General features: G+C 45.9%; 2 protein-coding genes across 9 annotated transcripts in view; one reads left to right on the top strand and one right to left on the bottom strand.

Annotated features, from left to right (window-relative positions):
- Positions 1-17,288, top strand: part of LOC101117028 (enoyl-CoA hydratase domain-containing protein 2, mitochondrial) — a 25,897-nt gene extending 8,609 nt beyond the window's left edge. The window contains exons 2-10 of one of the 5 annotated variants that reach the window (XM_015091984.4): positions 3,345-3,412; positions 3,485-3,572; positions 6,452-6,538; positions 7,349-7,441; positions 9,086-9,142; positions 9,351-9,538; positions 14,302-14,352; positions 15,767-15,814; positions 16,649-17,288. In XM_015091984.4, coding sequence (XP_014947470.2) covers positions 3,345-3,412; positions 3,485-3,572; positions 6,452-6,538; positions 7,349-7,441; positions 9,086-9,142; positions 9,351-9,538; positions 14,302-14,352; positions 15,767-15,814; positions 16,649-16,726 — 758 coding nt within the window. In that variant the 3' untranslated portion in view covers positions 16,727-17,288. Of the gene's footprint in view, positions 1-3,344; positions 3,413-3,484; positions 3,573-6,451; positions 6,539-7,348; positions 7,442-9,085; positions 9,143-9,350; positions 9,539-14,301; positions 14,353-15,766 lie in introns of all 5 variants that reach the window. The other 4 variants (XM_042248226.2, XM_060409311.1, XM_060409305.1 and 1 more) reach the window with 4 other exon arrangements.
- Positions 10,780-19,538, bottom strand: part of ZYG11A (zyg-11 family member A, cell cycle regulator) — a 75,492-nt gene continuing 66,733 nt past the window's right edge. For all 4 annotated transcript variants that reach the window (XM_004001985.6, XM_060409277.1, XM_060409282.1 and 1 more), the window contains one exon: positions 10,780-19,538. In XM_004001985.6, coding sequence (XP_004002034.3) covers positions 19,375-19,538 — 164 coding nt within the window. In that variant the 3' untranslated portion in view covers positions 10,780-19,374.

Raw genomic sequence — 19,538 nt, 5'->3', positions numbered from 1 at the left:
GCTGAAAGGTCTGAGATCCAAGAGGTTGAACTGTCTGCCTCGGACACTGAGTAAACTTCAAGTTTACTCTCAGAAGAATGGAGGCAACAGAAGAGACCTCCGAGTTGATATGTCATTCACTCACCAAAGGAGCAGAAGAAAGACTGATCATTTTTTGACATGTTGGTCTAGATGTCAAGTGAGCAGCAGGATATATTCAGGCTTGGAGCTCAGAGGAAAGCAGGCTGGTGCAGGGCAGTCCTGAGTGTACAGGAGGCGAGCACGTGGGAAGCGGGAAGAAGGAGAAGGGGCAGACAAGCAAACGCAGCCCTCCTGACTCTCCTGTCATGCCTCACGGGGCTCTCCCGTTCCTCTGAACTCCTCCAGTTCTAGAATCTAATTGTCACTTCCACTGTATAATGGTAAGGGATTTGATTTACGTCATACCTGAATGGTCTAGTGGTTTTCCCTACTTCCTTCAACTTAAGTCTGAATTTTGCAATAAGTTCATAATCTGAGCCACAGTCAGCTCCTGGTCTTGTTTTTGCTGGCTGTATAGAGCTTCTCCATCTGGCTGCAAAGAATATTAATCAATCTGATTTCAGTATTGACCATCTGCTGATGTCCATTTGTAGAGTCTTCTCTTGTGTTGTTGGAAGAGGGTGCTTGTTATGACCAGTGTGTTTTCTTGGCAAAACTCTGTTAGCCTTTGCTTTGTCTCATTTGTTTCACATGTACATAACAGTTCAGTATTTGTATACATTATGAAATAATCCCCACAGTAAATGTAGTTAAGATCCATCACCACACACTTACACATTTTTGTGTGAGTGAGGGGAATGTCTAAGATGTACAGTTTTAGCAACTTACAAATATTGTTAACTCTAGTCACCATGATGTACATTATATACCCAAGACTTATTTATTACAGGTATATGTTGAATAAATGAATTGAGATATTTTAAATTGGGTAGAAGAAAACCTAGAAAAGAAGTGCAGGGCATCATCTGAGAGGTAGGAAGGCCAGGAAAATGTGGAGTCACAGGCAAGTACATGTTGTTATACGTTTGTCAAAACCCATAGCATATGCAACACCGAGAGTGAACCCTAAGGTAAACATAAAAGCTGTGTGGTAATGACATAGGCATGGAAGTTAATCTTTGGTAACAAATGTCCAACTCTGGTGGGAGGCTATGCATGTGCATTGGGCAAAGGATTTATGGGAACTTCCACACTTTCTCAGGCATGCCCGACTCTTTTCAATCCCATGGACTGTAGCCTGCCAGGCTCCTCTGTCCATTGAAATCTCCAGGCAAGAATACTGGAGTGGGTTGCCACTTCCTTTTTCAGGGGATCTTCCAAACCCAGGGATTGAACCCGGGTCTTCTGCATTGCAAGCATATTCTTTACCCTCTGAGCCATCAGGGAAGCACTTTCTACTCCATTTCGCTCTGAACCTAAAATTGTTCTGAAAAAAAAAAAAACACAAAAAAACTGTGTACTAAAAAAAAAACAAAAAGGCCACAGCAGAAAATGTTCAAGGAGGAGCAGGTGTTTGGTCAGGAGAGTTAATTGTTGCTGAGCCTGGGAGCAGGATGGAAATATGTCCCTTGGTTAGTGATGTGATTACACTGGTTACACTGGTCTCACTTAGGTGAGAATGGTTTCTGCCGAGTGATGGGATGGGAGCTGGACTGGAGAAGACTTAAGAGAATGGAAGGCAAGAAAATTACTAACTGAATACGGAAAAGCCTTTCAAGAAGTTTCACTGGTTCTCATGAAAGAATATCACGAGTAGGGCAAAGGATATTCTCTTGCCAAAGAGGAGAGAATGTGAATGTGCTCAAGCCTCGGGATTAGTTGTTAAATTCTTATCACAGAGGCATCTGCTCACTTGCCCCATGAGTGTGCAATCAGTTAATTCCATGCTGCAGGAAAACTTACAGGTCAATGCCCCAGGTTCTTATTTCTTTTTGGCTGTGCCAGTCTTAGTGGCAGTATTTGGAATCTTAGTTGCAGCATGTGGGATCTAGTTCCCTGACCAGGGATTGAACCCAGGCTTCCTGCATTAAGGGAGTCTTGGCCAATGGACCACCAGGGAAGTCCCGCCCCAGTTTCTTTAATAAATGTCTCTGAGCAAAAGACAGGGCTAGAGGCAGAACCTAAGGACTTTAACAAGCTTTTACGAGTTTTCTTTTTTTAATTAATTAGCAAGTTTACTTTATTTTGGGGGGCTCCAAAATCACTGCAGATGGTGACTGCAGCCATGAAATTAAAAGACACTTACTCCTTGGAAGAAAAGTTATGACCAACCTAGATAGCATATTCAAAAGCAGAGTTATTACTTTGCCAACTAAGGTCTGTCCAGTCAAGGCCATGGTTTTTCCTGTGGTCATGTACGGATGTGAGAGTTGGACTGTGAAGAAGGCTGAGCGCCAAACAATTGAGGCTTTTGAACTGTGGTGATGGAGAAGAATCTTGAGAGTCCTTGGACTGCAATGAGATCCAACCAGTCCATTCTGAAGGAGATCAGCCCAGGGATTTCTTTGTAAGGAATGATGTTAAAGCTGAATCTCCAGTACTTTGGCCACCTCATGTGAAGAGTTGACTCATTGGAAAAGACTGATGCTGGGAGGGATTGGGGGCAGGAGGAGAAGGGGACGATAGAGGATGAGATGGCTGGATGGCATCAGTGACTCGATGGACGTGAGTCTGAGTGGACTCCGGGAGTTGGTGATGGACAGGGAGGCCTGGTGTGCTGCAATCCATGGGGTCGCAAAGAGTCGGACACAACTGAGCAACTGAACTTAACTGAACTGAAACTACATGGTCTAGAGATGACCATCTGTGTGATAAAATTGTAAAGAAATGCAAGGAAGTGATCACCATAAAAAGTCAGGAGACTTGTTTCTTTTAGGGGGAGGTGGGAGCAGTGAATGAGACAGGGCACATGAGGTTTCTGGGTGGTGGTGTTATCTTAACGCATTCAGCTTGAGAGGAAGAAGTTCCTCTGTAGAGAAAAGAATCACATGGAGAGAGACACGTGAAACTGAAGAAGGGGTGTGTCGGTGTGTAGGTGTGTGTGTGTGTCTCACAATGGCAGAAGCAGGCAGGAACCACTGGGGCAGTCATTCTCGTCCCTCTCCCCATGGTGCTCCGAGGTCCTCAAGCCCTTCCACTTCTGTGAGGCAGAAAGGGCAAGGGTTATTCTCCCGATTTTATGGTTGGGAAAACTGAGGCCTGAGTGTGTGTGACTTGCCCCAGGTCACACTGCTCATCAAGGGTAGAGGCTGCCCAGATCCCAGGCCCCAGCCCAGGAGTGAGCAGGGCAGCTGGCTCACCCGACACTGCCCTGTCCCCTGCAGGAATTGCTGAGATTCTGATGAACAGACCGAGTGCCCGCAATGCCCTGGGGAACGTCTTCGTCAGTCAGGTGAGTAAGCGGGGGGGCACCAGGGTGGGCTGGGGCTGAGCTGGGAGGTATCTGATCGGGTCTCCTCTGCAGCTGCTGGAAGCTCTGGCCCAGCTTCGGGAGGACCGGCAAGTGCGTGTCCTGATCTTCAGGAGTGGAGTGAAGGGTGTGTTCTGTGCAGGTGGGTTTCCTTCCTTGCCTCCAACCCAGGGCTCCCACCAGCCTGCATTTAGGGAATATTTAGGTTGTTTTAGCATAGGACTCAGCCTTCCCAGGTGGCACTACTGGTGAAGAACCCACTTGTGGACACAGGAGACACTGGTTTGATCCCTGGGATGGGAAGATTCCCTGTAGGAGGAAATGGCAACCCACTCCAGTATTCTTGCCTGGAGAATCCCCATAGACAGAGGAGCCTGGTGAGCTACAGTCTATAAGGTTGCCAAGAGTCGGACATGACTGAAGCAACTTAGCACACAGCACAGGACCCATTCCCATTTTAAAGATGTGAACTCAGAGGTGAAATTCCTTGCTTAGAGCAACACAGCTAGTGAGAATTCAGTTAGAACTTGACCTCTCTGACTCCCAAATCCCTGTTCTTTCCGTTCTGACCCTTCATTGAGGAAATGAGAAAATGGAGTCCAACGACACTCACCAGGTCTGTGGCCAAGATAGGACTGGCTTACTGCCCCTTTGCCCACCCACAAGCTTTCAGTCCCTGTCAATGAGGCTCTTCCACGTCTCTGCACCATTTGGTCCTCACAACAGGGCAAGCACCATGGACTTCCTTTCTGAAACGAGAAATGCCGCATCCCAGGCCCACAAGAAGCAAGCGAATGAGAGTTGAGCTAAGAACTGACTCTGGGCTGGCTGTGGAGGGGGCACTGGGGAGACGGAAGGCGAGGCTGGGAAGCGAGTGATTCTTAGGCAGTTTCAAGGGCATGTGGCTCAGTCCCCAGGCCTCAATGGTCAGGATCCCGGTGAGCAGCCTGCGGAGGGAGGTGGCAAGGGAAGTATGCGGACCAGTCTGCCTGACCCCACTGCCCTGATCAAGGCCCTCCTCCGACTCCGGCCTCTTCCTTTGGCTCCATCACAGTCACTTCGTGACTGGTAGCCCCGCTCCTCATCCCCACAGCGAACGACAGGAAAGTAGGGGGCGTGCAGGAGGTCTGAATCTGCCCCTAATTTGCTCTGGAATTCTGGGCTAGTCCCTGTCTCTCTCTGGGCCTCAGTTTCCTGATCTGTCACTGAGGGGTTAGGACTAATCAGACTCCCAAGGGCTCTACCAACTGACTTTCCCATAATCTAGGACTTGCAGACAGTATGTTCACCTCTTACTACTGCCTCAGGCTCCGGCTATCTGGCCTTCAGTGACCCTCCACTGGCACTACTCTCACCAAGGACCCTGCCCGCCCCCATGCCACTGTCCCCTGCACCCACTCCTCATCTTCCTTGACCTTCAGCCTCTTCCACCAAGCCCTTCTTTTAAAAAATAATTATACCTGATGTATGCCAATTATTTCTCAATAAAACAGGAAAAATAATAAATTTTTATATTACTATTTATTGTTTTGTGAGTTGTCACATTTTATACATTATACAAAATTTACATTTAATCACAAAATTTACATTTTAATCACTTTTAAGTGTAAAATTCACTGACATTAAGTGCATTCACAAGATTATTCAACAATCACCACTATCCATTTCCAGAAAACTTTCATCATCTCAATAAACTACACACTCATTAAGCAATTCCTCCGCATTTCCCTAACACCCAGTAACCTCCATTCTACTTTCTATCTTTACGAATTTGTCTACTCTATTTCTTACAAGTAGAATCATACATTTGCCCTTTTATGGCTAGCTTATTTCACTTATCATCATGTACTTCATGTTCATCCATGTTGCAGCATATTGCAGACTTTCTATCCTTTTTAAAAGTGAATAATATTCCTTTTCACATATATATTCCACATTTTTTTAATCCATCTGTTGACAGACTTGGGTGGTTCCCACATTTTGGCTATTGTGATTAACACTGCTATGAACACTGGTGTGCACCTATCTGTTTTGAGTCCTTGCTTTCAATTCTTTGGGGTATATACTTAGGAGTAAAGTGGCTGGAACACATAGCAATCCTACTTTGAACTTTTGGAGGAGGCACCAAAATATTTTTCATGGCAGCTGTATCATTTGACATTCCTACCAGCAGTACATCAGAGTTCTCCACTCCAATGTCAACACTTTTTTGTTTGTTGTTTATAATCACCGTCTAAATGGGTAAAAAGCAGTATCCTATTGTGGTTTTTATTTGCATTTCCCCAGTGATGTTGAAAACACTTTTCAGTGCTTACTGCCTTATCTTCTTTTTTTAAATATTTATTTGGCTGCACTGGGTCTTAGTTGAGGGACACAGGATCTTCAATCTTCATTGTGACATGCCCAACCTTTTAGTTCAGGCATGAGAGCTCTAGTTCCCCAACTAGGGATCGAACTTGGGCCACCTGCATTAGAAGCCCAATCTTAGCTACTGGACCTGGTGGGAAATCCCACTGGCTTATTTTCCTTGGAGAAATGTCTACTTAGGTCCTTTGTTTGTTTGTTTTTGGCCACTTTACACAACTTGCATGATCTTAGTTCCCCAAACAGGGATCAAACCGTGCCCCCTGCAGTGGAAGCATGGAGTTTTAAACCACTGGACCCCCAGGGAAGTCCTCTGTGTTTTTGGTTGTAGGAAATCTTTACATAGCCTAGATATCAGTTCCTTACCAGATGTGTGATTTGCCAGTATTTCCTTCCATTCATGGGTTGTCTGTGCTCTCTTGATAGTGGCTTCTGATGCATTAGTTTTTAATTGTGATGAATCCAATTTATCTTTTTGGTTTTGCATCTATCCTTTTTTGAACTCCTCCTCCCTCCCTGGCTCCCCTGACCGAGTTTTCCTGGTGTTTCTCTTTCCTCTCTGGCTGCTTCTCTTCAGGTTTCCATTGCTGGATCCTTTGACAGCTTGGGATTCAGTGCCAGGTCATTTCCCAAGGGCTGTCACCCTTGCATCTGCAGGTGCAGACCTGAAGGAGCGGGAGCAGATGAGTGAGGCAGAAGTGGGGCTCTTTGTCCAGCGGCTCCGAGGCCTGATGACTGAGATTGGTGAGGGTTCTGGAGTGGGGAGGAGGAGGGCATTCAGGGGTCCTGCTGATCCCAGCCTCACCCAATCTACCATACTCTAAAGACAGAATGGTTTCTGTTGTGAGCTCTGTGGAGAGAGGATTCTCCCAGGGAGAGGGGGCAGGGATAAGGAATTCTACAAGGAGGAGGGTGTCACGAGGATCCAAAGGGCACTGGCTCCCCAGCATTAGTGCCCTGCTGGTTCTGACCCCCAGCCCCTGTGCCCTCAGGGTACAAGCCTGGCCATTCCAGAGTCAACTTTCAGCAAGCATACTTGCAGGCTTTGATAAATGCTTGTTCCTTTTTCTGGAATATCCCTCCTAGGCCATCTGAACTGTTTATGCATTCTTTAAGACCACCAGTGCCTCCTCCTCAAGGAAGCCATCCCTGGCCCATCATCCAAGCTTCCTTTCTCAGTTCACTGATCACCCTGGGTCGTCATCACCTGTTTGCCCGTCTGCCTTCCCCCTGTCAGATTCAATTCTGTTCCCAACACACACAATGAGAAGGGAAAGCAAGAAGGCAGGTCCCAGGGAGGCCCACAGGAGGGTGGGCCTGACCAGGCATCACCCTGCCCATTCACCTCCCCATTCCCATTCCCCAGCTGATCCCACAACTTTCCCCAGTGGGAAAACTAACTGCTAAGATAACCTGGCTGAGGTACCAGGTAAGCTCCCCAAACTTGGGACCAATGGAGCCGTCTATCAGAACCAGCTAGACCGTCTCCCACCCTGAGACACTGTCCTGGTCCTACCAGGGCCTCGCAGGCTGAGCCCTCCTTTGTCTCCACAGCAGCGTTCCCTGCACCCACCATTGCAGCTATGGATGGGTTTGCCTTGGGTGGAGGCCTGGAACTTGCCCTGGCCTGTGACCTCCGAGTGGCAGGTACTGGGTACGGGGAGAGGTGTGGAAGGGTGGGAGGGAAGAGTGAATGAAACCAGCTAATTCTGGGGGTTCTGCAGTCGGCCACTGCTCTCAGCTTTCCAACAAACCCCACAACTAAAGGCAAAGTGGGAGCCAAGGAATTCAGGCAGTAGTGGTTCCCACCCACCGCCCAGCCCCTGACTGCTACAGGACTCGCCCCTTCTCAGAGTCAGCTGCCCTCAGCTCAGGACTGTTTGTACCAACCCTGGGCCAACTGCTGACACAACTAGAAAGAACATAGAGAGCGAAGGTTGGGGACAAAGGTATCTACTCAGTCTTCCAGTTCTGTCCAAGCCGGCTGTATCGATCATGCTGTGAACAAAGGTGAGCCATGAGGCCAGTCTGTTACATGCCCAGTTCATCACAGCATGACTGGGCAGGAGCAGTGCCCTACAGTAGCTCTATCAGAATCCACAGAGGTTTGCATCAGTAGCTCGGAGAAATTGAACTTCAAAATGTGGAGGGCAGGGAGGATGAAGATAATTAATTGCTTTTAACCTTGCTGACTTGGTGGTTAGGTGTGCCCTCTTTAGAGCCAATCAAAGAAGATCTGAGACTTCCCTGTAGCTCAAACAGTAAAGAATCTGCTTGCAATGCAGGAGACCTGAGTTTGATCCCTGGGTCAGGAAGATCCTCTGGAGAAGGAAATGGCAATCCACTCCAGTATTCTTGCTTGGAGAATCCCACAGACAGAGAAGCCTGGAGGGCTAAAGTTCATGGGGTGGTTAAGAGTCGAATACAACTGAGCGACTAACACTTGCTCACTTTAGAGAAGATCTGAGTGTTATCACGGTGCTCCTACTTCTCCTGCCACCAAGAACTTTTTTTTTAACATGTAGCCCCAGGCATAGAGGGACTTTATATCCACGTGATACATAGCAGAGAAGCCATCAAAATACCAGGTCAGGTCATAGCACCAACTCTGGTTCTACCTGCCTGTGTTTAGGGGAGCTAACTTGCAGGGTTTGATGGATAGGAGGGTGAATGTAAACCCCTCCCTCCCATACTGCATGGTTCGGAGGGACTGTGTTGAGGGAATTCAGGAGAAGCCTGTGGGGTGGGACACTCAAGGAGGGCTTCTCACAGGAAATGCAACTCAGAAAAAAGGATGTGGATCAGAATACAGGAAAATTTCAGGCTGACAAAAAGCTGGGAGGAAAAACTGGTGGAAGCAGGAGTCACTGACACTCTAGGCCAGACCTGAGTTAACATGAGACTGAGAATCCATTAAGTTACAAATAGGTAGTGGGTATCATCCAGGAACCCTTCCTTGTGCTAAGCTCCATGACCTCCCTTGATCCTTGGCAACTCTATAACGCAGGTAAAAGAGATGTTATCACTTTTATTTTCCCCATCCACAAGGCTCAGAAAGGCTAAGAGAGTTGCTCAGTGAGTTGTGGAGATAGGGTGAGTATTGGGACTCCTGACTTCCAGGCTAGGGCTCTTCCAAAGGCAGCTACTAGAGGAGTCTGGCTGTGGCCACACCATGAGGGAAGTGATCTGTTGGAGGGATAAGCAGAGCCCGCAGACAGCGTCTCCTCTCCTCTTCTCTGGGGTTGGAGCTGGAAGACAGGGTGGGGGCTTCACTCTGTTTTGTCTAAGCAGCTTCTTCGGCTGTCATGGGACTGATCGAGACCACCCGAGGGCTCCTCCCAGGAGCAGGTAATCTCAACACACACCATCCATCCTCTACCTGTTCACTCTATCCAGCACAATTCCCTACTTCCCTCTTTTGCCCTATGTCCTGGGCTCTCCCCCGCCAGCCTAACCCAATCTTGTCCTCTGAGAGGTCTTGGCTGACTCCCAGCCAGGGCCTCCCCTGGGCCCCCACATTCCATGAGGATTCACCATCCCTACTCCATCCTGGCAGGAGGGACTCAGAGGCTGCCTCGATGCCTGGGGGTGGCCCTGGCGAAGGAGCTCATCTTCACAGGCCGCCGACTGAGTGGGGCGCAGGCCCAGGCTCTGGGGCTGGTGAACCACGCTGTGGCCCAGAACGAGGAGGGCAATGCTGCCTACCACCGGGCACGAGCACTGGCCCAGGAGATCCTGCCCCAGGTACGACTGCCGCTCAGCACGGGCGGGCCTGCCACTGGGGATCACAGGTGGGGAGGCCAAAAGACAAGGGTGTCTCATGCAACCACACAAGGTCCATTTTCCCAGATTTATAAAATTAACCGTCTTTGGCAGTTTTGCTTCCATTCAGCCATCTAGTAAATAATACTAAACCAGATTTTAACTTAAGATCAAAATTGAGTTCTGAGGAGCTGGGATCAATTAAGCTTGAAAACTCTCAGAACAGCCTGTAAAACTGAATTTCCTGAGATGATGCAAATGATCTCTATCTGTGCCATCCACTAAGGCAGTCACTAGCCACGTGTTTTTGTCTCTATGTCCGACTGTGCGACCCCACAGACTGTAGCCCACCAGACTCCTCTGTCCATGGTATTTTACAGGCAAGAATACCATTTCCTTCTTCAGGGGATCTTCCCAACCCAGGGACTGAATCCGAGGCTCCTGCTTGCCAAGCAGTTTTTTACCCTTGAGCTACCTGGGAAGCCCCAGTAGCCACATTACTTAAATTAAAATTTGAATTTCTCAACTACACTTCCCATATTTTAATGCTAATAGACACATTTAGCTGTTGGCTATTGTACTGGACAGTAAAGCATGACTGTGTTCCAAAATTGAAAATGCCAGATTCTTTAAAGCAGGTAAAGAACTACCAGCCCATCTTTCGACCATACACGTGGTGGAAAAGCACCTGAAATGCATGACGCAGGACATGTGTTAAGGCCCGTACTCTTTTTTAATCCTCAAATAGCCTATTAGCATAGTCTCCCCAGAAGTATAGATGCCAGGGAGTAGGTTAGGCCCTGCCTACATGTAACCTCCAAGTACCCGAGAGGCTCCACTGGCTTCTCATTTCTCTAAGAGAGCCAGAGGGAGGTCCCAAGTTTCCACAAGACAGGCAAGCAGCTGAAATGCAGCCAGGTTCTGTTAAGCCGTAATACTCACTGAGCCCATATGGTGCGCCCTCATCCTTCAGAGGCAATCAGACACAAGCAGTCCTGGGTACTTTAATGGTGTCCCAGTGTTAGAACAGTCCAGTTGAGGTGATTATGCCTGTCGCGTCTGTGCTATAACAGACCCAACAAGGTTAAGTGACTGCTCATCAAAGTCAAAGAAAGTGACTGCAATAATACCACAAAGACAACACTATTTTGGCATCCATTCTGCATAATACAGAAATACATATGATAGCTAGTATTTTAAGGAGTGGAGACCATGTAGAAAACTTTTAAAGAACAAACTAAATATTTAATGGATTTCAAATACAAAAAATTAAAGACATGTTACAAAAGTAATATAATATTGTTAACCATACTCTATCATTTTAATATTAACACAATATTTGAATTATTCATGAAAAGTAAAAAAAAGAGTTATCTTATTTAGGGGGGGGGGAAAAATCTCCCTCAAATATCCTGCCTCTTTTTATAACTTTGAGATCTTTACTTACTTGCTTAGTTACTTGAGGGCAAAGACTATAAAAAACTGATGGTAAGTTTGGTTTAAAAGCATTTGTTTTGTCTTCATTTCTTGTTTATAGTTTCATCACACGTAAATGGAGAGTCTGATGCTGTTCATTTTAATGCTGTCGTGTTTCTCTTATTACCTGGTCAGAAAGTCTGAACTGATAACAAGATTCTGAGTGACTCAGGGTAGTAGCTGATTACACTTACACAGATTGAGGGGTCTATTTGTGGACTCTAAGGTTTGTCTTTTTGCATAAAATAAAAAACTGGGTCTTTGAGCTTAGTCTCAAGATGATTCAGGCTTCTGATTTTTCAATATATTGAAATAATGGTATTTTACTAATTACTAGTATTTCAGTATTTAAAAGTAGCTTTCCATACCAAAACAACAGCCTACCAAAAACTAGTATTAGAATCATTAATGCAAATCCTGGGACATTCTGATGCAACCTGTTTAACTTCCAGGTGAGTAACTGAGTGCCAAATATGAAGATTCCCTATGGGCTGAGTGCAAGAGATGCTGTTGTAGACAGCTGCCCTGTAGTGGACAAATTACCAAAACTGGGCCAGTCAAATTGCTCCAGAGATTACAGCCCCAAAGAGCCTATCAATAAACACAAGGTCCACAAATTAACACTCAGATTTTCCCTTTAAACAGTAAATATATTTTACCCTTTGAATATGGATTTGAATACCTTTTCCATTTGAATATCAAAGTAATGGAATATCCTGTGGCAACTGTGACTCACTGTTCGCATTTCCAAATAACATAAAATGATGCATCATATTTCTAACTGACCTTCTTCACAGAGTGTTCCATTGAAGAACACACGTTGGAATTGTGAAGGTTCACTTCAGTTCAGTTCAATTCAGTCACTCAATCGTGTCCGACTCTTTGCGACCCCATGAATCGCAGCACGCCAGGCCTCCCTGTCCATCACCAACTCCCGGAGTTCACTCAGACTCATGTCCATCGAGTCGGTAATGCCATCCAGCCATCTCATCCTCTTATACATGGATTTTTTTTCCCACTAAATACATACCACAGCACTAAGCGATCCAAGGTTGGCTGGATTTGTGGATGTAGAACTCTTTACAGGGCAGGTTGGCTGTTACGTTCTGTGCAGATTTTTTACTGCATGGACAGTTGGTTCGCCCAAGCTCTGGGTTGTTCAAGGGTCAACTACATATATGTACACACACACACTCAGAAACATAAATATGTGTGTTTTCAACACAGAGACAACATGGCGATATAGTTTTTAATTTTCTCCAATGAGAAATCAGTAGCTATATTCATGACAAACAAATCAAATAGGATAGAAGACTAAGAAGGACATTAAGTAAAAATCAAAAGTAGGGTGATCCTGTTATCCAGGCTCTGTCCAGGTTCAAAGTGAAAAGTCCCACATCCTAAAACACTTCAGTCACTGGCAAAAAGACAAATGTTCTGGGTCACCAAAACATTCCTCAGTTCCCCAGTCAGTTTCCCCAGAGATGACCACAGTTTGCCTACTCTTTCAGAAATATTCATTGCTCATGTAAAATATGCACATATACTCAAACATCTAATTCTAAATTCATTTAGGACAATTTAGGGGACAAGCAACACACCTTTAAAGGCTAGTCCAGTTCTACCTGACATTTAAAAACATAAGCTATGCACAGAAAAGAATTCAATCAGTATGGAAAAGTATAAATCAAAAAGTGAAGTTCTTCATTCTCATGACCTTTCTCCCCAAAGACACATCATACCAACACCTTCTACACAAAGTGAATAATATACACAGCACTATGCAGCTTTCTTTTCTTACCTAATATGTTGGAGAGTTGCTCATTTCAGCACAGACTTATCAACCTCATTCATTTAAACTGCACACTTTTTCATTCAAGGTATGTATGTGCCATCATTTACCCAGTACTCTCGTGAGGAACATTCACATTACTGACATCTTTATGCTCCCGAAAAATAGCTGGAGTGATTAACTTTGCACATCTTAGTGTCCTCTTGGAAGTGCATCTATAGGGCAGATGCCTACACAGAGTTACAACATGAAAGAGCATGGGCATCTATCTACTTTGCCAGCTCTTGTCAAATTGTCCTCCTGAAGCACTGTACCAGTTTATTCTCCATTCAATTATGTGTGCAAATACTAACAATAATGGGCATTACCAATCTTTTACAGTTTCCAAATGTGAGGTGAAAAGAAGCACCTAACTGTTCTGATTTATGTTTCTTTAAAAGTAAAACCGAGCACACCTTGTGTCTTTTTTTCTTTTTTGTGAACTAGCTTTCCATACTGTGTGAATGCTAAAAAGTATATATATATACTTCTTTTATATATATAAAAGCTTTTTGTAAAGGAAATGCTTCTGTCATAATATCACAAATATATTCCCCCAGATCTTGATTTTTGCTTGAATCTGTGGTATTTTTCCCAGTCTGAAGTTCTTTTACCCCTATGTAGCTAGTTTTTTCATTTATAGTTTCCATGCTAACAGACTTTTTAAATTGTTCTTTCCTGATAAAAGTCTTACAAAACCTTCAAATAATATAATATGAACAAAATAGGAGGCAAACGCACTCCTTGCCTGGAAGTGCGGTGGGGAATGGAGGGCCAGACCTTCAGTGGCACAAAATAACTAGAAGCAAGATCAGTGAGGCAAAGATGGTCACTTTGGTGCTCTTGCTTCCAAGTGGCCCCTACAAAATGCCCCTCAGGATTTCGATCCAGGCCTGTCAGATTCCAAAGTCCAAGTTCCTACTGCTGACCTTTTCCACCCTCCTGGGGAAAACGTGCTTGCGGTGGAGGCTTGCGTTTGCTGAGATGAGAGGGGTGGAGGACAGGAGCAGCAGTGGGAAAGCTGACTGGGAATCAGATCCAAGCTTCGCCACTGACTGGATGAACATGGCCAACTGCTTCAGCACCTGAGCCTCGATTAAACCCACCCTGAAGGGACGGGGGGCAGCCTGTGACCATCAGACAAGTCTGTGGGTGGGAAAGCATGTGTACGACGGAGTATGTTGTACATGCCAGAGGGATGCATTAAATGACAAGAATTCCAGATGGTCAGGACTATGAGGGTTAGGGATCAATCAGTTAGGCTTCATTATTGAAAAGGAACATTAGCTAATTAGTAGGTATAACACTAACAAAAGTAAATACTGTCACTAGAATAGCTGGATTTCTACCCAGACCTCCTCCCCCATCATGGAGCTTATGTGCCTAACTGTGAGCACTGACTGATCCCCTTCTCAACCAAGCGTTTGCTTTTCCCTAGGCCCCCATTGCTGTGCGGCTGAGCAAAGTAGCCATTGACCGAGGAATAGAGGTGAGAGGGTTCTGGGTCGGAACTTAGCATCTGCTAAGGTCAGTGGGGTGGGTGGGAGGCAGTGCTCTCAGGGCACACAGATGGACAGCACAGCTGGAAAGAACTCCGGAATCGGACTCTTCTAATAGACTTGGAGCCTGAACCTCTCTCTTTGTGCCTTAGTTTTACCCCTCTACAAAATGAAGTTTGGCCAGGTGATACTCCAAATTATATTTCATCCTCATTTCTCTCCCTTGGAGAGAGAAGGTAACTGAAGTCCAGAAAGGGTAAATGACTTACCCAGGGTCACAGAGCAAATGAGTTACAAGAACCCAGGTCTGCATGGCTATCAGTCCATGTTCTCAGGATTATGCTGGTGGTCAGTAATGCGGCCTCACAGACGGGGCTCAGGCATGCTGACTTGGCTGCAGCTAACTCATCCTACACATCAGCTTATTCATTCATTACACACTAAACCTGGATCTGAACTGGGACACCGGAATGAATCAAATACAGTCACTGCCCGTAAGGTGGGGAGAGGGACTGACACCAATCACTAATAAAAAGTCAAGAGCACCACGCAGACAGCCTGGAGAGGGTAGAGCTGCACCATCCATAGGGCTACTGTGTACAGGGCTGGACAGTGCTGCACTGGAGATTGTTTTCTAGAACTGGGGTTTAGGCTGGATAAGAATTCCAGAAAAACTGCAAAGTGCGAGAGAAAACATGGAGGTTTATAAATAAGCAACTCAACTGAACAGGAGGAAGGGATGAGTGTGTCAGCACAGCAATGAGGTTAGGGGCATGGGCCCTGGTGCTGGACCATCTGGGTTCCAAGACCTGTTTTTCCACACACTGTTGTGTCTTTATACAAGTCACTCCACCTTTCTATGCCTCAGGTTTCTCAGCTGTGTAGTAGGGAAAATAACTGCTGCTATGAACAGTACTTCTCTTACAATAGTGCCTTTAAGTGAGTAATAGCAAGCAGTGGACAGTAGAGACTGGAAGCTGCCAGGGGCCAAGTCACGCAGGCCTTAGTTCTGAGGGCAATGGAAAGCCAGCAGAGTTCATTAATGGGGGTGACAGGAGGCATGGTGAGGCAGCCAGGTCGGGAAGGAGGGAACAGTGGCTGTGCAAGCACAGCTCACACTCCCTCCTCATCTCTAAGGCTGTCTGTAACCGTCCCTGTTGTTCTCACAGCCCCCATTCATCCTGGCACTGCTTCACCTCTGGAATGAATGGTGTTCCCTCTCCAGTAGGGGATTCCTTATCACACCATCTCTCTCCATATGGGCTGGCATACAGTAAGCCTGGGTAATTGTTTGCTGGAAGAATCCAGGAAACAGCAGGAAGTGGTGTAGAGAGCAGGGCGAGCTGGCGCCCAGGGCACACGGAGGTGGGCAAGGCTGATCCAGGCACCACTTCTTTCTTGCAGGTGGACATTGCATCAGGGATGGCCATTGAAGGGATATGCTATGCCCAGGTACGTGTCTGCTGCCAGTCCTGCATGCTTGTAAGCAGAGGCCAGGCCAGAGTGGGGTCCTTGGGTACTATTAGTACATGACCAGTTGAATAGGTTCCTCCCAACCCACACAGTCGGTCTTTGGGGTACTCCTCTCCTCAGTCAGCCTGCACTGATCCCAGGGGAGCCACAGAGCACTCTCTGGGACTGTTTCCTCAGCCATCTAATGGTGCTGTACCCTGCCCTACTTTGCTGCCCAGAGAATCACAGAGGAACCAGACAGGAGAATAGCAGCTTCTGAGTTCTCTGTATCAGTGGCTACTGGTGCAGGCCAGGCTGTACCAGCCTAGAGCCCAGGCTGGAGGATGCCAAGGCCTTGATTATTGCCTATAGGTTGTGTATGCTCGATGGTGGGACAATAAACTGTGGCTGACCCACTTAGCTCCTTACTCCTTAGTGAGTCAAAAACATTAATCTCCAGGCTAACAAGTAACAAAAAATCCTCCTAAACGGGGGTTTGGGAACTTGTAGAACCTGATGTAAACCAACTGCATACCAGGATTCAAAGCCAGAGCTCTTACCACAAAGCCTAGTCTTTTCTACTGAGTAGCCTCATTTCAGACTGCTGAATGAGACTGTGAGCTCTCAGAGGGACATACACTGTGCACAAAATCAGGCTGGTGTGAGGAGACCAAGGAGCCACCAAGGCCCACAGGTTTGCATGACCCAACACCGGAGTCCAAAGACAGTGAAAGACTTAGATTCTGGCCTAGCCATGGGCTGAACAACCTTGAGTAAGTCTTTACTGGTTTATGGACCTGTCCCTGCAAACTGATACTCTGTATGTTGTTTCAGAACATCCCAACCCGGGATCGGCTGGAAGGCATGGCTGCTTTCAGGGAAAAGCGCCTCCCCAGATTTGTTGGCGAGTGACCTCCATTTAACCTGAAGCAAGGGAGATGCACACCTTACAGGCAGGATCCAGAAGGAAGAAGTGCAGCGCCTCTGCCCTCATCATTTCACCTCTCTGGGTTCCAGCTGCCTCACAAGGACAACGACGGACAGGAAATGACAGGCACGGTGCCTGGTACCAGGGTGCTGACGATGCCAGCTACTGCTCCCTTCATTACTCCTCACCCAGGCGAGCTCATCACTGGAGTCGGGTTTGCTTTGGAGCATACCTGTCTCTCCCTAACAGAGCGATAAACTAAGGATAAAACAGACTCCTCTGGGCCTTTATAGCACTGGCACTCAGGCCTGACCTCTGTGTCTCGGTTATTAGGTGCTCACCAGAGATGGCAAGAGGCTGTAAGAACCACCCCACAACGGCCCTGTTTCTCCCTCAGTACAACAGAGATAATAAGGAAACCTTGGTTGTGGTTGAATAGACTCAGCTCTCTGCCAGTTACTCACTGTTTGCCTCAGCCTCCTCAACTATAATGAACCTGTTTTGAGGGTTAAAAAATAATAAATAAAATACCTGATATTCCATAAACATGAGTTATGATTATGTACAGTGTTCTTTTAAGAACCAGATGAAATCACTGCTGTGAAAACCTTTTGTAAACTGTAGGGTGGCAGGCAAATCTGCTGGTTCATTTAGTAACTTTCGGGAGCCCTGAGAAGGGAACGATTAACTCAGGTGGACAACATGGAAGATTAAGAAATGGACAGGTAACACTGCAGTTGAAGGCTGAAGAATCGAACAGGCAATGGAGGCCAAGAAGAGGAAAACTGAGGGGAATAGCACAAGTGAAAAAGTGAGCAAGATGATGGCACTTTGAAATAAAGGGGGGCTGATATACACATGTGCACACTAGCCTCAGCAGCCCTCCTCCTATACCAGGGCAGGGCAAGAGACAGTCATGTGGTCATTCTTTAACTGATCTGAGCTTCCTAAGCCTGTGCCTGGGCAGGCTCAGGAGTTACTGAACCATGGGCATGGGCATGGACACAGACCAGTAACGCTGTTGACTTGCTTTCAACAACAAATGTGCCTCAAAGCTGTACTCATTTCCTGGAAGGACAAGTAAGACAAGAACCCAAGTCTTAGGAGTCAGCACCAACCACATGAGCTGTATTTGTCTACTTAGGAAAGTAACCATCTTGCTATACTTCCTTCTTCTTATCTGTTAAGTGGGGAGAATAAAACTATCCCAGAGGACTGCTGAAAATCAGAGAAAACGTACAGAGGTGCCCAGTGCTGAACTGGACCTCAACAGGCACTATTTCCCACTCATCCTCCTCACATCAGCCCAAACTAGTATCTGGTAACAGCATGTTCTGACATATGGAACCCAGGTCAGGAAACTAAGACATACTTTTAGAATCATACAGAGGAGTGAATGAGAAAATCTGTGGAGTTTCAGGGCTATTGAAGGAAGCAGGTCACAAATTCCCCTTATCCAGTGGGACACCAGTGAGCAATAGTTTGAAAAAACAATTTAGAATAAGAATAAACCTCATTTGATTTCAAAAGATGATATGGGGCATTCCAGTTAAGAATCTGGCCAGCTTACAGTATAAAAATCTAGTCCTAAAATAAGCTACCAATTAAAAATAATTTTGTTTCTTTGAAAAATTTAGATGAATGGCATAACATGTTTCATTGATGGCCAATAATAAGGTGAGGAAGGACTTTATTCCATAGAGCATGTTTGCAGAGGACACAAAAGCCTCTCATAGCTTATACTGGGGTTGAGGTTGGTTCTCAGAAAAGCTCGTTGTTTTTCTCATCCAAGTTAGGTAAGAGCACCTCCTTAAATCTTTGGCACAGTCCTTCCTCTGTTTTGGTCACAGTCCCACTCAAATTAAAAATCTGAGGGATTGAGATTTATACTCACTATATAATCTTTCATCTGAACACTTCTCAGTCCTGTGACCAGGCCCCACCAGCACCAATTACCCACAATGTTATTATGCTCATTCAGTCTAATGTATAAAGTTGGAGGAAAAAAGGTCAAAGGTAGACTATCCAAAAATCATAAAAATGTATTTCTCTTTCCTCCACCCAACAAGTGGAAGGTAATTTGGTATGTATCAAAAAAAATTTTTCCCTTCCCTCCAAAAGAGGTTCTGCCTTCCAAACAATACATTTAAACACACGTGTTTCCTAGAACTCTTTCATGTATTTCTTTTCCAAAGGCCTCATATAGCCAGGAATAACAATTCAGGAGATTCTTTCAACCATGAAATTTAACATAAATACAGAGGTCCCCCATAGGTATTTCTTTTTTTCTTTCCTCTGACAAATACTCAGTTAAGAAATTGGTCAGGGCTAGAGAAAATTAACTATTCTAACAAAAGCTTACAGGTCTTCCCACAAAGTCCAGGGCTTGATTTTTCAAAACTACTGAAAAGGTACTCCAAGAATGATTCCAACTTGATTTGAGATTATGGCTATCACACAAATCCAAACTTCTTATAACTTACAGAAAATCATCCCCCAAAAGGCCAACAAGGCGCTCAGCTCACGAACTCCAACAACAACTTGTTTCAGTCCAACATTTGATTGCTGATACAGCAGAAGGCCTGATACTGAAGACACAGAACCTCTGAGGCCCTGAGGTTAAGAAGGGCCTTCAACAGAGAGAGGGTCTCTGGTAATTCATAAAATGCATTTTGAAGTCATCTACAATGGAGGCTGCAATCTGCTGTGCTTGGGGGTCTGCCTCACTGTGCTCCCGGATGTCACACAAAAGCTGCAATCCTTCTTCTTCAACTAACATCTTGCAGTATTTGCTGG

The sequence above is a fragment of the Ovis aries genome, chromosome 1 (assembly GCF_016772045.2).
Source record: "Ovis aries strain OAR_USU_Benz2616 breed Rambouillet chromosome 1, ARS-UI_Ramb_v3.0, whole genome shotgun sequence".
In the NCBI taxonomy this organism is placed as follows: Eukaryota; Metazoa; Chordata; class Mammalia; order Artiodactyla; family Bovidae; genus Ovis; species Ovis aries.
The sequence above is the reverse complement of the archived record's forward strand: the minus strand, read 5'-3'. Positions and strand labels throughout refer to the sequence as shown.